The sequence below is a fragment of the Suricata suricatta genome, chromosome 3, assembly GCF_006229205.1.
Source record: "Suricata suricatta isolate VVHF042 chromosome 3, meerkat_22Aug2017_6uvM2_HiC, whole genome shotgun sequence".
NCBI lineage: Eukaryota > Metazoa > Chordata > Mammalia > Carnivora > Herpestidae > Suricata > Suricata suricatta.
Genome location: NC_043702.1, coordinates 149455693 through 149472633, shown reverse-complemented (window position 1 = coordinate 149472633; position 16941 = coordinate 149455693). Strand labels below are relative to the sequence as shown.

The following is a 16941-nucleotide window of genomic DNA, read 5'->3' as shown; positions in this document are numbered from 1 at the left end:
CACACAGATTGTGCAGCTTAACAGGCCTCGAGACAGAAAATAGGGGATAGTAGAATTCTATAATTCTCTAATTAATTAAGAAGCTAAGTCTATTGAGCATAACATTAAAAAATCAAACGTGGGGCACCCGGCTGGCTTAATCGGTTAAGCATCCAATTTCAGCTCAGGTCATGATCTTGCAGTTTGTAAGTTCAAGGCCCACATCAGACTCTGCTGACAGCTCAGAGCCTGGAGGCTGCTTCAGGTTCTATGCCTCCCTCTCTCTCTCTGCTCCTCCGCTGCTCATCTCTGTCTTTCTCTCAAAAATAAATAAGCATTAAAAAAAAACGTTTTAAAAATCAAACTTGGCTCAGTGAGGTGGCCAGCTGAGAGTGTTTCTACTGACCTTGGGTTACAGAGTGGCCAGAACTAAAGATAAAATACAACTATTGCTTGTCAGATCAGTGGTTCTCAGCCTTTCTATGTAATATTCCCATCATCACATTTCAACTTTTTTAAAATTATTTTTTTTGATTTTTTAGAGAGGGAGGGGGAGGGGCAGAGGGGGGGGAGAGAGAGAATCCTAAACAGAATCCATGTTCAGCACAGAGCCCCACATGGGGCTTGATCCCACAACCCTGGGATCATGACCTGAGCCAAAATCAAGAGTCGGATGCTTAACCAGCTGAGCCACCAGGTGCCCCCTCCCCCACCACTCTTCCCCACTCACACCCTCTCTAAAAATTATAAAAGAAGAGAAAAATTAATAAAATCTTTTATAAAAAGTTCTAATATTTATGTCATTGGAGTTCCAAAGAAGAGAAGAGACAGACTGATGCAGAAAAATGTTAGAAGAAATAACGGGTCAGAAAAGACAAGGCAAGAAGAAGGCACTGCCACTGATTGGAGGAGACAAGAAGTTGTATAATTACATGTCCTATGGGGTCCTTGCATGGATCCTGGAACAGAGAAAAGTCATTAGCTACAAGCTGATAAGATTATGGGTAAGTGTATAAGTTGGGTAATAATACTGTACCGATGTTAATCGCTCCGTTTCCATCATCCTATCATAGTTATTTATGCAAAGTGTTAACATTAGGGAATATTTGGTGAAGTATATGTGGGAAATCGCTGCATTATTTTTGGAGCTTTTCTGAAAGTTTAAAATTATTTCAAAAATAAAAAGGTTTTAGCTTTTTAAGTGGAAGGAAAAAAGGAAGGAAGGGGTCGTGGCTATATTAATGTCAGATAAAGTACACTTCAGAGCAAACAATGTTACCAGTGATAAAGAGGGTCATTATATAACGACCGAAGTCGATTCACCAAGAAGACATAACAAACCTAAATGTACATGCAACTAACAAGAGAACTTCAAAATACATGAAGACAAAATGAGTAGAACTTAAAGGATAAATCAACATTTATATTTGAAGACTTTAATGCTCCTCTCTGAGTAACTGCTCAAATCAGCAGAAGGAAAATCGGTGAGGATATAGATGACCTGAACTTACTATCAATCAACTTGACCCAACTGGTATATATTCAGAGCATTCCACTCAATGGAGACTGAACACGCATTCTTTTCATGTGAAATTCTGCAGAACTAGAATACCCTTGAAGAATTTTGTCTTGATCTGGAATTATCAGGAATGGATTTCCTCTCCTATAGAGAGTCTGAGTTTTCCAGGACATCTGAGACCTGTTCGAGCTTCTGTCAGAGTCTTGGCATCGGAGTACAAGTCACCAGGCAACCTCGTATAAATTTAGCCAACTGGAACCCTCCTCCGATGTGTCTGCTTGGTATCTCCCAGGGCACTGGTGGCTCCAGGTCTGCCTTCTGCTTTGATGTTTGCTGTGACTTCCAGGAAAGGAAGCACCTCCCCTAAATTAATACCACATCTGGGGTAGAATCTAAATCATTTTATCAGGAAGTCAGCAAATGCACAGGGCTCCCAGTCTTCTTACTCTCTCATCTTTTGAAACCTACATGTGTATGTGTGTGTGCATATGTGTGCACATATGTTTGAATCTTATAACATGGATTCAGATATTATCAGGTTCATGTATCATCAGGGATATTCATCTGTTATATAGTTGTAGTGGACAAAATAATGCTCCTCTCCCAAAGGTGTTTGTGTCTTAATCCCTGCAACCTGTGAATATGTTACCTCAGTAAAAAGAATTTGACAGTGTGATTAAGTAAAGGATTTTGAGATAAGGAGATTATCCCAGATGATCTGGGTGGGCCCAATGTAATCATAAGGATCCTTAGAAGAGGGAGACAAGAGACTAAGCATCTGAATAGTTAATTCCACTTCTTGACACACCCACATTCTACCAACACTCTCCACCTTTAACTTATTGATGAGGAAGGGAAAGACGGAAAGAAAAGCAAAAGCCTATGGATTACCTTATTTCCCCCTTTCTGACTATGTCATTTTCAGCATAAGTGGTTAAAGTTACCATAAAGAAGTAATGGAAGTGAAAAAAGATGTGAAAGGTTGTTTGTGCCTTCTTTCTGTAATACCAGCTTCTCGGTTTAAGCGTTACAGTTTCTGGAAGTATTTGCAAGTCAGCAGAGGACCTCAGCCCACAGGGAAACCAGAAGTGATGTTAAAGCATTCTAACACTGAGGAACGCTCAGGGAGGGGGTGTGGTGGAGGGTCAGCAAAATCTTGTCTTCTCACCATTAAAGGGTGAATTGTAAAGAAGGAAGGAGACTTAGCGACCTCCATATTTCATACTAAACAACGTTCTGAGCAAGGCTGCAATCCATATAATACAAATGTGAATCATTAATTTACTACATTTAATTCTGGAATCATAATTATTAGTTATCTTTATATCTACTTCCTCATCTTGACCTTGAAAAAATATTGCCCACATCCTTAGCATTGTCAGCCTCATGAGATGCGACAGTTACTGCAATTGGGCATTTGATTTAACTCAAAATTTCCTGGCAACTAACGTGAGAACATAAAATTATACAGGGAAAGAAAGAATTATAGTGTAATAAACAGTCTTTCATTCACTCATTTGTAAACATTCTCAGAACAAGAAATAAACAGAAAGGTTACAGTCTACAATTTATTCCTCATTTTCCCAATTTGGGAGAATCTCTGTAGGTATAACTGGCTTATTGGGGTAGAAACATGAGCTGGCTTTATTTTTTCCGAGGCCTGCTTCCTGACTGTGGTTGGTTGAACCCTCCCTTTCTTACCCAGGGGTAGCTTTCTTTACAAATTGTCATTCTGATCTCTTCGTTTTTCATTCTCTTTCTGGTTGCCAGAATTCTCTCATGCTGGTATTTAAGATCTGCTCGAACCTTCATTTTCACATCAGACACTCATGTCTTCTTACCTGACGGGGGCGAGGTTGCCATCCTCTCTGTGTGCGTCATTGCTTCCCTGGCTAGCCGTGACTCGCCGTCAGTACCAGACATGATGCCTCCTGGGTGACCAAACACTGGTCACTTGTGGGGTGAATCTGAGCACCCTGAAGAATTCTGCCCACAGTACCATCACCAGGTGTGGGAGAATGAGATCCTGGAACAATCTGCCTTCATCCCACGGTCTGAGTCTGTCCAGGCTGCTACAACAAAAAATACCACAGACTGGGGTGGCTTAAACAGACGTTTTTCACAGTTCTGGAGGTGAGCAAGTCCAAGATCAAGTTACTGTCAGATTTGGTGTCCGGTGAGGACTGCTTCTTGGTTCACAGACGGCCTTCATCTGCATGTGTCCTCATGTAGCAGAGGGGACAGAGGAGCTCTCTGGATTCTTTTTTTTAAATTTTTGTAAGGACTGTTAGTCTCATTCATGAAGGCTCTACCCTCATGATTTAATCATCTCCCCAAAGCCCCATCTCCTAATACCATTGGGGTTTCAACATGTGAATTTGAGAGGCACACAAAGGCTCAGTCTACAGCACCCACTCAAGTGCCTGTGAGGCAACCTTCAGATGGTCGACACCCAACAGATGCATCCCAGAGACCACTTACCTGGCACCCTGTTAAGTGGCACAGGCCTAGTCGTCTTTCCCTGGTGACATATTGTTGCCATGCCCAACAGTGGCGGGGGGCAGTTGCTTCACGGCCCTTTCTCTCTCAGTTCTGGTGACACTCCTTTCTTTCTCCTTTTCCTAGGCAGGATACGAGGCACTCTGCGAAAAGAGATGGTCACCACCCACCCAAGGATGGGGACAGCGAAGGAGGAAAGAACTCTCTTCCTGACCCTCACACTCCTCAAAGGCCACCTCCAACACCTTAGTCTTCGCCCATAGAGCAGGAACAAGGGGTGGTGGAGAGCCGTGCTTGGGAGGATTAATCTCCCTGCTCTCAGTAAGCCCTGATGCTGACCCTTGACAGCCCATAGGATGCTAAATTCAGAATGTGGGGTGTTTTATACCAAGCTTTAGGCTTTAGCATGGATTTCTGAATAACAGAAAAAACCTCTCTTAACATTTTATGGTTTAAGTACATCCATTGAAACCACGTCATTGATCATCAATTATCAATAACTTGCTTTTATCTTGGGCATTGTGCTAAGATCCCCGATGAATACAAAGGGCTTCAATATATTTTCCTACAGGCAAAATGATAACAGATTGATGAGGAGACGGATTATTTATGTTAATAAAACAATGCAGCAAAAAAATACCCAGAACAATTACACCAGCGTCCGCTTTAATATTATATCTGTTTTGCAGAAAAAGGAACAAAGGCATATATTTATTTAAGTGGGATGAGGCAAGATGTCTTCACTCCCAGCTTTATTCATGCTTTAAAATTATTTTTTTTAGGGGCACCTGGGTCTCAGTCTTAAGTTAAGCATCCAACTTCAGCTCAGGTCATGATCTTCGCGGTTCATGAGTTTGAGCCCCACATTGGGCTCTGTGCTGACAGCTCAGAGCCTGGAGCCTGTTTTGGATTATGTGTCTCCCCCTCTCTCTCCCCCTCCCCTACTTGCCATTCTCTCTGTTTCTCAAAAATAAAATAAACATTAAAATGTTTTTAAATTATTTTTTTATTTTGAAATAATTTATGGAAGAGTTGCAAAAATAATACAGAGAATTTCTGTATACCCTTTACCCAGCTTCCCCTAATGTTAACATCTTACATAGCGATGATACAATGATCAAAACGAAGAAACTAACATTAATGTAATACTATTTACTAAAATATGTATTTTTTGAATGTAATCATTTCCCCTACTATTGTCCTTTTCCTCTACGAAGATCCAATCTGAGGTACGATTTTGTATCTAGTCAACATATCTCTTTAGCACCCTCCAACCTGCAACAGTTTCTTAGTCTTTCCTTGTCTTTAATGACTTTTAACACTTTTGAGAGTCCCAGTCAGCAGGCTACCTGGGTGGCTCAGTCCATTAAGCATCCAGCTCTTGATTTCGACTCAGGCCATGATCTTATGGTTCCATGAGAGTTTGAGCCCTCTGTCAGGCTCTGCACTGACCATGTGGGGCCTGCTTGGGACTCTCTCTTTCTCTCTCTCTCTCCATGTCTCTCTGCCACTCCCCTGCTTGCACACACACACTCTCTCCCTCAAAATAAATAAATAAACTTAAAAAAAAAAGGAGTTCTGGTCAGGTATTTGTAGAATATCATGCAATCTGGGTTTTCGGATTTTTTTTTCTCATTATAAGAATGGAATTTTGGGGCGCTTGGGGGACTCAGTCGGTTGAACGCCCGACTTCAGCTCAGGTCATGATCTCACAGTTTGTGGGTTCGAGCCCTGCATCGGGCTCTGTGCTGACAGCTCAGAGCCTGGAGCCTGCTTCTGATTCTGTGTGTCCCCCTCTGTCTGCCCCTACCCAGCTTGCACTCTGTCTCTGTTTCTCCTTTAAAAATAAACACTAAATGAAAAAAAAAGTGTCATCCACTAATTCTAGCATTCATTAGGACTTGCTCACAGCAATTATTCTGTGGTATCTTTTTTTTAAAAATTCCAATATACGTAACATACAGCTCTGTGGTGTTTCAATAGTGATTTTTCTTTTTTCCTAGTTTTTTCTATACTTATTATTCAGAATTCATCTGGAAAGACAGTTTATTCCTTTCTTCCATTTTAGTCATTTATTGGTATGGATTCAAGAATGCTTATTTTGTTCTTTGAGTTACAAATTTACATCATAATTACTTATTTTTATTGTTGAAATTGTTCTGGCTTTGTCCCTAGGAGTTCTTTTAGTTGACTCCTTTAGACATGCCTTCATCTTTTCTTCTCTCCCTTCTTTCTTCCTTCCTTCCCTCTTCCTGTTCTTTTTCCCCCTCCTTCCTTCCTCCTTTCCTCTCTTTCATCTACAAGAAGGTCAAGTCTTCCCCTGTGTTTTCCCAGTCTCAGCCCTAGAACCAGCCATTTTTCCAAGGAGCTCTGATTCGTTTTATTGAGAATGATATTTAGGAATGAAGACTCAAGTGCTAAGCGTGCTCATTGCTTCTAGATGTTCTGGTGGACAGAGTTAAGAAATATACATATACTAGCCTCTGTATATACATATCTGTATTTCTGTATCTATTCATATATTTATTAAACAAGAGTTCCAACTATACCTCCAATTCCAGTTCATCAACACTACAGAGTTCATTGTAGCCTCTTCTACTTATCACCTCTTTTTCTAATAGTAAGAAATCTGCCTCTCCTTATCTATATTTACTTATTTCTTCAAACTCAGTATACATTTAAGAGTTTCAGAATTCCTAACCTATCCTCCTCTGAAGTACACATTTACCAACTAGAGTACAGTGTTATATACAGATTTTTGTGTCTTTATCTTACAGTTTCAAGTGATAACATGGTTTTCCAAAGTTAATTAGGTCAGCCCCCGCCCCCCTGCCTTTCAGTGAGGCTATATCATACGTTTGTAATACAGTTAGGTTTTATTTGTCTTAATCTGCATTCCATCATGGCTTCTCCTGACAACGTGTTTAATTAAAAGAAAATTACATACAATAAAAGTCACTCATTGGGCTATATAGTTTTTTGGTGTTCTGACAAATTTACAGAGTCATGTATCCACCACCACAGTACCAATACAGAATAGCCCCATTATCCTAAAAATTCCTTTGTAGTAAACTTCTCCCCTTTCCCCAAACCTAACAACCACTCATCTGTCTTCCATCCCTATAGTTTTGCCTTTTCCAAAAGGTCATGTAAATAGAATCCTACACAATGTCGATTTTGGGGCCTATCTTCTTTCACTTAGCAAAATGCACTTAAGATCTTCCCATGTTGTTGCATGAACCAGTAGTTTGTTCCTTTTTCCTGTTGGGTATAGACAACCCCATTGTGTGGATATACCACTGCTTGTTTTCCCATTTATCTGTTGAAGGACATCTAGTTTTGGCATTATGAATAAAGCTGCTATGAATTGTTGTGTATGGGCTTTTGCATGAACACCAATTTTCAGTTCTCTTGGGTAAACACCTAGTAGTGGAATGGTGGGGTTGTATAATAAATGCACGCTTATAAGAAACTATCGAATAGTTTTCCAGAGTGGTTATTACACTTTGCGATGAATGACCATTGCTGGTGTTCCACACCTTCTCTAGCATTTGGTTGTCCACACTCTTTTTCAAGTGGAAACTGCTGCCCCACCCAACTCTGACTTGGCCTCTGCCTGGATTACAAACTAATTTGTATTCTTGCTTTGCAGCCTGCTGATATTTGTGAAGTTTACGATTTTAGAGTGCTTCATGTTTCCACTGGGCACTAACATACTATCATATCTTTAATCTACTAAGCATCCTCTAAGGCAGCTACAGCAAACATTCGTAGGTTGGGATGAGAGATAACAGCACCCTGCTTCAGAAGAATTCCTTTCTGGCTTTCCCAGACCTTGGCATTTGTGAGTTCGTTAACGCCTGTGTATTTCAGCCTCTTTGTAGTCTACTTGAGGAACCCACTGAAATACAAGGATGTTCAAGGGTCTTTACAGACCATGGCTTTGGAGGGATAGACCACTCCACATCGCTCTCCAGCTGGGTGCCTGGGGCCTAATTTGTCAGGAAGGAGCATGCGTCTGGCCCCTGCTTGGAGTCCCTGTCTCCTAAGTTGGCAGGTAACACATTCTCGTAGTCATTAGAGGTCTCATTTGGCATTTCTTCTCCAAGTTTCATCTGACTAGTCTCACTCTGTGCAGATGGCTGATAGGTCACATAATCCCCGAGATCAGGGAACCTCCCTGACTGCATGACAAATTGGACGTGGGTCCCTGGAGCATCTGTCCTGCCTTCTACATGGCTTGTGTCTGAGGATGTCACTTCTTCCCCTGCCTGCTGGTTTCCATTGGCATGTGCCGATGGGACGTTTTCATAATCTCTGCAGCACTGAAAAGCCATCCAGGGCTCCTTTCCCTGGGTGGCCTCAAGATTCAACCCTGCCATGTTGACATAGTCATCTGAGGCCTCAGAAGAACCTTCCTCATTGCTGAGTGGGTCATCACTCTCTGATCTTGGAGACCAAACACCGGTGTGGTCAGTGGCATTCCCACAGCCCTTCTCTCTTTCCTCAGGAAGCTCCAGCTTCTGAGCAGTTGGGGGGGCAAAACTGTTCGTGGAGGTGGTGTTGGCAGAAGCCAGAAGAGTCTTAGCAATCTGTTCTGCGGTGGGAACATTGATGTAATCTCTCGAGTCCTCTGAAGAAATGCTCAGGCAGTCTCCGGCTGCTCTGACATTGACATATTGGGCAGAGGGAGTGAGGTCCCCACGCATCTGGAGCCCTGTGGAATTGTCATAGATGCCCACTGCGTAGCCATTGGCAGGATAATGGTGTCTGTGCACCCAGAGGTCATTGCCTGCTTGGGAGGACTATGAACAAGAAGAGAAGGGCAGTGATAGGATGGGAGCAGAAATACGGGCAAAGCTTTCTATTTCCCCAGCCAGTATCACTCTCTGATAGCTCCTTTACTTGTTTCTTCACCTTGGAGAAAATTTCTATCGGGGGTCTCCGACTGCAGGGCTTTAGATGCTAGGCAGGTATGAGTCAAGTGGAAAGCGTGAGTGTAACAACACAGTGTAAGGGTAGCAACAGTGTAAATGTGTAAATTGCTTCTGGTTTTTGACCATGGTGTGAGTGTTCAGTGGGGAGTGTGGAGGGGGGAGAATTATAAACTGCCTGCAGCTTCAGAGCCCATTGAGAGACAGTGTAGCACAGTGGCCAAACGGACTCAGCCCCGGACTCAGGGTGCAAATCCCAGCATCGCTACTCTGTGCTGAGTTGGGGCAAGTTACTTAATCTCTTTGCTGCCTTACTTTCCCAGCATGTAAAATGGGGATAAACACAATACCTATATGACATAGGTTTTTGTGAGGAGTAAGTGTAGGACTATGTGTAACACGTTTGGAATCGCTCCTGGCACATCACAAACACTAACCAAATGCTTGCCATTATTATTAAAGGGACGGCTGACATACAGACTCCGCTGATTATGGCCATTTAGGGATGCTGGGTCGATGTTTCCAGAGCTTCTGACTTTTCAAGAAAAGTCTCCAGGCTTTAATGTGAAATCTTTTAGAATTTTACGTGTTGGCAACTGGTTCTCATTGTTCTTCACACACAGTACAGAGTCCAAGCTAGCCACGTTGTGACCTTACATGAGTTTGGCACTCTAAATGCAAAAGCCCTTCAGGATCCCCCCCCCCCCCCCCCCCCCCCCCCCCCCCCAGTCCTCACCGCCAAGGGCTGGAACTCACTTTGGCAGTGGAGTTTCCCCTTCCCCGCCCTTCATCAGCCAGGCAGGCTTGCTCCCCCAGAAAGTCTTAGAAGTGGGAGCAGAACCCAAGGATGGGGTAGTGGGAGGAGGGTGGGGAGATGGCCGCATGGTACTTGAACCTAATTCTTGGCTGGGGAGAGGCTGGGGAGTAGCGGCAGGAGCAGCAGCAGGACTATGTTTCCTGGAGATGATCGAAAAAGGAAGAGACTGATTCTTCGACAAGCAAATAAGACCTTATCTATGGAAATGAGCCCCGCTGAGCTTCAAAGTCCTCCCTTTACTGTCTCTGGGGCCACCGTGCTGTGGGAGTCCTCCCTGCAGCTGTGGGAGTCCTCCCTGCAGCTGTGGGAGTCCTCCCTGCGGGCTGCCTTTGGAAGCTGATCACAGGACATGTGGGGTTATTAGTACTCATTATACTCCTCCCCTGGTAACCTCAAAAAATATCCCGCGTTTGATCACTTTTTACACCAGACACAGTGCTCAGTGACCTAAAATATACCTGTCCCTGAGGATAATTGAAACAGTTTGGCACAGGCCCCAGAAGTAATTCCCACAGCAGGGATTTTAGGGTGCTTTGAGCACCAACAGCATTGTTTGGGATGCTTGTGTGCCCTCCTGAGGGGATTACTTGCAAGGGGACGGTACTAAACGGTTACCTGTCTTGGTGAAAATAATCCATTTCCCTTCTAACACCATCTCCTTGAATACATGTGCCCTGGTGCCTTGCTTAATATCACAGATGCTTGTTCTTGTCTTTCTCAACTTCTCTCCCTGAGCAGGAGGGAGGTCCCGAGGCTAGTCTTCCCAATTTATTAATAGGACCTCAGGGCGACTGCCAAAGGATATGCGGTTTGCCGGGGAAATGAGATCTGCGACCTGAACCCATTTCCCCCAGTTCTTCTGCCAGAGACACATCATTTCTCCCAAGGGACTTGTTCTTTCCCTTGACTCTTACCACATGCTCAGAAGGAGGGCTCTCAGAATTTCTGGAGAGGAGGCTTTCGGTACTGAAAATTCGGTTACTCCTTGACTGACGTCTCCCTGGAAGGACAGAGGACAAACCCTGAGGACGGCTGGCCGGTGTCCTCAGTGCTTCGGCCTGGGCAGTCCCTTCATCGTAGATGAAGTGGGTTTATGTGGCATCTGGTGTTTGGGGCCTGGTGTTCAGGGCCTGGTGTTCTGTGGTGAGGGGGTCAGAGCTCTAGGCATGATGTGCTCTGAGGCTGGGAACTGTCCCCAGCTTCTAGCAGAGGACAGGAGGATGCCAACTAGCAAGGGGCTGGGGAGGCTCCTGGAGTCAACCTTCCCAGCCTGTAATGGCAGAGGCCATATTCTCCTCTCTATGTCTTTCCCAGTCCCAGACACACCCTTCTGTCCTTTGCTAACTTCACATCAAGATGAAACAAAACCCCCAACCTTTTTACAGCCCCCTAACTCCTTTTTTAGAGCTTTCTAGGCCCCCAGTGGAGTTTCACCCTATCCCATCCTCCTCCGTGCTCCCTGAAGGGCAGAAATGTCTGAAAGTTTAAAGAAAGCTGTCTCTGGGCAGTGAGAGGTGCGTTCTGGGCGTAGAAGTTCAGTAACATCTGCAGTCCATGGATCAGAAAGAAAAACCTACCCTCTTGCCTCTGGGGCAAGCAGTCATAAATATTTTTGGCTCCTTGTCTGGGTCGAGACAGAGTCAGTAAGGGCATGACGGTAACTCGGAAGTAAGGAAGTTGTCCTGCAAGACAATGACAGAGACGGAGATCACGGCAGAGGCCAGTTGCACAGAATGTGGGGACCTTTGGGGATGAGATGGTCCCCGAAAATATTCTCCACTCTCACTATGTATCATAAAATATACATTTTCACACTTTTCCAATTCCATCTGAGCTAGAAGACTCAGTAGACAGAACAGGAGGAAGAAATGGGGAGGGGGAGGTGGTGGAACACAAGAGTCCCCGGGCAACGGCTTTCAAAATGGAAGTCCAATGGGCACTGAGCCTTTTGGACACACAGCATAGACTCTGGAGTGAGAGAATGACCAGCGTGTCAGAGAAGGACAGGGGTTTCCTCAGTGGGATAGTTTATCCCTGAAGAATAAATTGCGCTTTCAATGCCAGGCTAAATTATTGATCCTAGGGTGTTTCAACTTTGGGCAAACAAGGGACTCACGTCTCTTCAATTTATTCCAGTTCCACAGGCCGTAGAAGATCATGGTGGTCAGGAGGATGGCGAGGAATCCCGCAAACCCAGAAAAGATGACCATGCTGTGGTCTTTGTCTCTGTGAGGAAAACCAAGTGCCAGCTTTAGGAGGCTGAGGATGTTGGAGAAGATGTTCCCAATAGGAATTGGAGCCTGAGAACTTGGAATGGGAGGCTGGGTGAAGGAAAGTTGAGGTGGGTGCGCTGTGTGGCTGAAGAGAGGGTCTTCTCTGTGGACAGAGGGAAATTGGACACAGGAGAAGGGAACTATCTCTTCTGAATGCCTACTGGATACTAGACTCAGAAAGGCCGAGTAATATATCAGAGGTCACACAGGTAGGAAGGAGCAAAGATGCAATGTGAGTTGAGGTCTGTTGGGACCCAAAGATCGTGCTTCTTTATACTGCACCACACTATCCTCCAAATTTGCAAAATCAGGCTCCTCTGCCCTTACATCCCCTCCTCCCCTACTGCTGGGCTTCTCATCCTGGGTAGAAGAGGGAGTTACCCAACATACAGTGAGGGAGCTGCTCTGTGACAGAGTCCAGCTTGCAGGCACTTGAGCAACCCCCATGGACCAACTTGGGGAACTGGTCTCCAAGCTACATTTACTGTTTCATGGAATGTAACCAATGCAAAGGCAGGAGCCGGTTTGCTGTGGTGCTGGGGATTCCCTGACAGGGCTGGGAGGGGTGAGGGGAGGTGCCACTGTAACAAGAAGAGCCAATGGAGGTTATGGCAGGAATCGCTAGGGGACCTGCTACCTCCAAATATTAGGAACTCGATCAGCTACCAGGGAAGGTTCTTGTCCTTCTGAGTCCTAGACTTGTTTACCCAATCTTTACTGGACATTTCCACTAGGCTGCCCAATGGACGTCTCCAACCAAATAGGTCTCAAACAGAAGGCCTGTTCTCTCATGAGCCTGCTTCTCCCATGGTGGCTCCCATCATCTAGTGCTCAGTCAGGAACTTGGAGCCATCCTTGACTGCTCCTTTTCTTCCACACCTCACTTCCGGTCAACCAGCAGATTCTATTTGCTCAATCCTGGCATCCTTCCCAAACCCAGTCACCTCTTACTCCTCTAGTGCCAACCCCCAGTCCACTTGGACTTTGCAGCAACCTCCCTAATGTGTCGTCTGACTTCCACTCTTGACCCCAGCGTATTGTCTTCACACATGAGCCAGCATGATCCTCCAAACAGTAAACCAGATCGCAGCGCCCATCTTCCTGTGACCTGCATAATTTCCCACCACACTTGGGATAACAGCCACAGTCCCTACCCAGTGAAGACTTCATGGCACCTATGTTCTGGCCTTGGTCTATCTTCTGACCTCATTTGCTACCACTTTCCATCTGACTTCGAAAGCTAGGATTCCGGGCTCTTCCTGGTCTGTGCAAAGCGTGGTCCTGCCTCTGACCTACAGTGCCCTGTCCCGGGTGTCTGCATAGCTTGATCCATCATTTCACTCAGGTCTCTTCTGAAATGTCACCTGCCCAGAAAGGCCCTCCCATTCCATACTCTATTATTCTCAGTCTCCTTAACTCTGCTCTGGTTTTTCTTCATATACTTAAGACTGATTGACATTATATTATATATCCATTTATTTATCTGTTAAGATCTGACTTTTCCACTTGACTGTAAGCTCCAGAAGGCCATGGACTTGTGTATCCTGTTTATCTGGCACCTGGCACAGTGCCTGGTACTTAGTAAGGGCATGATGAATATTTGTTGAATGAGTGAGTAAATTAATAAACATGAATGAATATAGAAGTAATTACTTCTGGAGGGATTCCAAGTTCTGATAACTTTATGAATTCATTCCCCATCAATGCTCCTATCCAATTGCAGGTGACATATATTTTTTGTCATGATAATAACATTTATTTACCTAAACAACAGCGATTTTAAATTTATTATTGTTGGGGCACCAAGTAGCTCAGTTGCTTAAGCAGGTCATGGTCTCACAATTCGTGAGTTTGAGCCCCTCATTGGGCTCTGTGCTGACAGCTTGGAGCCTGGAGCCTGCTTCAAATTCTGTGTCTTCCTCTCTCTCTCTCTGCCCCTCCCCCACTTGCACTTTGTCTCTCTCTCTCTCTCTCTCTCAAAAATAAAGATAAACATTAAAAAATGTATTATCGTTGAGTTGCACTATTATCACACTCTGAGATTTATACCCACCAGTGTTGCTAAAGCTTCAACTGCTGATGGACTTTTTATTTTTGTTAGTTTGATACTGAAAGTTTTAGCCGTAAAATTGATTAGATCTAATCCACGGTTAGATCTGTGAGATTTTTATATCCTAAAGACATATCTTTATCACATCTATTGATTGCATTTTCCATTCATGGAAAGTATTTAGGACCTAAAAACACATCGTTGAAAAAAGTAGGCCTTTTGTTTCCATTATGGTAGAGGCTAGTTTTTTTTTTTGTTGGGGCAAGTGGTTGTTGGGACCCAAGACAGGAAAGATTGGGGACAGCGATGGACCGGGTCTCTGGGACATGAGAAATCCAACCGGGCCAGATTTCTAGGGAAATCCTGTGTTATCACAACTAACCCCTGCCACTCGTCTTTCTCTTCAATACCTATTCCTTTCCTTCCAGCAGCCCTGAGCAAACTTCTCTAAGCCTGGAGTTTGGTGGTCTCAGTGGACCTGAGCCTGGCTGTGCTGGCTAGGAGCCCTGCTGGGGTAGAGCCCCCCAGGGTCCACCAGGGATGTGTGTCTATATCAGGGGAGGGGAGAGCTCACCATCCCGAGTCACTCACCTGTCCAGGCTGCCACCAGTTTCCTGCAGAGTCCTGGCCTCCGAGGTCCCCCCTCTGATTTCTGAAACAGTTGGAGTGATCGTATCCATTGCCACGGAACCTCTCTGGCTTCAGCTTCTCCTTGTAAGCCTTCTCTCAGTTATCATCGGCTAGTGCATGTTGCCCCTTCTGGATCTTCCCAAGTTGCCGACCCCCAGGAGAAAAGGAAAAATTGGTTTGTGTTCTACACATCATCATAACCACTTCTTTAAGTAGATAAGAATGAGGGAAACCCTCCCCATCCCCATGTTTTCCAATCTTTCTAGAACTTTCTTTCTCCCAACAAACTTTCTACCTTGCATCTACCCCTGACATGTCAGGCTGCGTTGACCCCAAACACAAAAATGACACGTTTGCTTCTACCTGGATGTGGCTACAGAGCCGGAGGCGAGAGCTCAAGCCGGGTATGGCGGTCCCCCAGCGAGGTGGTTCAGGGCATGCTTTACTCTCTGCCTTCTGGTGGAAGTTTGAGGGGCAAAGAGGGGGAAACTGCTGAGAGGCCCGGGAGAGAGGCTCTGTGAGAAACCCATCCTCCCCCAACCCTCAAAGCAGACAGAAAAGAGCAAACATTTTGCCAGAATGGAAACAGAGAGTCGTCACAGGAAATGACACCACCGATGTTCTAATGAAGCATGGGGCACAGGAAATGCTGCTCAGCTATAATAAGATAGAAGAAACCATGTCTTCCCCCCTCTTCCCTGGGCTGGCTGGGTGCACTGTGGTCTGTGGGGAGTGTGACTATAGATGGGACAAGGTGGTAGGAGATTCATGATTGTTCCTTTGGGTTTCTGAGACCAGGAGACAGGCTGTTTTCATAGACACGTCCCTGAGTGATTTTGACAAAACTGGTCTGTGTTTCATGTTTTGAGAATCTTTCTAGGTATTACTCTCAGAATGGAGCCAATGCTGGGTCAGCAGGGCCGCTGGAGGCCACTCCCTCCTGAAGCCTTGTCTTCCGTGGCCCCTGTCTGCTGGCTGTCTCCCTCACAAACTCTTCTGGAGATCTGTCACAGTTCTGCTTGCTTGTGCAGCCATCTCAGAGGCTGGGTACCTCATTCTCTGTGTCTACCCAAAGTGTCCCAACTTAGACAGTTGTTCAAAATTTCTTTATAGCTCCCTTCCCCTCTTTCCTTTTTCAATCTCCTGAAACTCTCTTTGCATCTTGGGAGAGTCCAAAGAGATGGGGCCACTAAGACTCTTATGAGGATGTGAAGAAGGGCCCCTGGGCGGCTCAGTCCATTAAGCATTTGACTTCGGTTCAGGCATGATCTCCCTGTGGTCTGTGAGTTTGAGCCCCACGTTGGGCTCTGTGCTGACAGCTCAGAGCCTGGAGCCTGCTTCAGATTCTGTGTCTGTCTGCCCCTCCCCCGCCCCCATGCTCCATCTCTCTTTCAAAAATAATTTAACATTAAAAAAAAGAAGGGCCTCTGACTCGGCATTCCACAAGCCAATGGACTCCCAGAGGGATGGCACGGAATACAGACAGTGCCTCAGCACCACGCCTCGCCTCTCTCCTGTCTCTTCCCAGTGGACACTGAGGCCCACGGCTTCCCGGGGCTGCTCACCCCTGCCCCAGGCATCCAGGCTCTCACAGGGGCTCCAGGGGAGGGGGGGACGCAGGGGGTCCTGACTAGCTGTCCCCAGAGCTCTGCCTTTTTAGGTGCCCCCCACCCTCTCCCCAGGCAGCCTTACTTGGTAGGAAGTAGAAGTGGTTCAGAGGCAGTGGGTTCGAGAGCTGGAACCTGGGTCTCTGCCTGCTCCTCCTTCGGATGGGGTCTGCGTAGAACCAGGACTCCTCAGGAGAGAAAGATCCATCGCTCCATGGCCCTTGTGGCCCGGACTGGTGGAAGAGTGAGGCTAGGCACCCCCGGGCCTGTCCTGAGCCTCTGGCCAGAAGACGGTGTGTGAACTGGGAACTTGGAAGGTCGTACAAGAGAAGGGCCAATGGAACCAAACCTCAGAGCTGCTTCTTTTAAAAAAAAAATGTTGTTTTTTTAAAAGAAATTCTCTTGCGTGATCATCTTAAGACCTTGGTTCTCTTATCTACCCAGAATGCTTGAGTCAGACTAATCTTGCCTCTGGGTCTCCTGACTCTCTCCTCCCCCACACTGGAGGGAAACAGCCTTCTGAAAGGAGGCTTTGCAGAGGATCTCCAGGTTTTCAGATCCGGCTGTTCCCGGCAGCCCTATTGCCCTTTCCCTTCCCTTCCTGCAACAACCAGTCAAACCAACAAATGAAAA

The 16941-nt window shown here is 45.6% G+C and overlaps 1 protein-coding gene across 3 annotated transcripts; it reads right to left on the bottom strand.

Annotated features, from left to right (window-relative positions):
* Nucleotides 1–6850: 6850 nt before the first annotated feature.
* LAX1 (lymphocyte transmembrane adaptor 1) lies at nt 6851–16653 on the bottom strand. 3 transcript variants are annotated; one of them, XM_029935523.1, is made up of 7 exons: nt 16394–16653; nt 15065–15157; nt 14663–14836; nt 11865–11974; nt 11326–11430; nt 10663–10748; nt 6851–8802 (listed from the first exon to the last, which is right to left on the bottom strand). In XM_029935523.1, the coding sequence occupies exons 3-7, from the start codon at nt 14749–14751 to the stop codon at nt 7990–7992; spliced, it is 1203 nt and encodes a 400-aa protein (XP_029791383.1). In that variant the 5' UTR covers nt 14752–14836; nt 15065–15157; nt 16394–16653; the 3' UTR covers nt 6851–7989. The 3 variants fall into 3 exon arrangements, with proteins under 3 accessions (XP_029791383.1, XP_029791385.1, XP_029791384.1); XM_029935525.1 differs by lacking the exon at nt 15065–15157; XM_029935524.1 differs by lacking the exon at nt 16394–16653 and having other exon boundaries at nt 14663–14830; nt 15065–15978.
* Nucleotides 16654–16941: the final 288 nt, after the last annotated feature.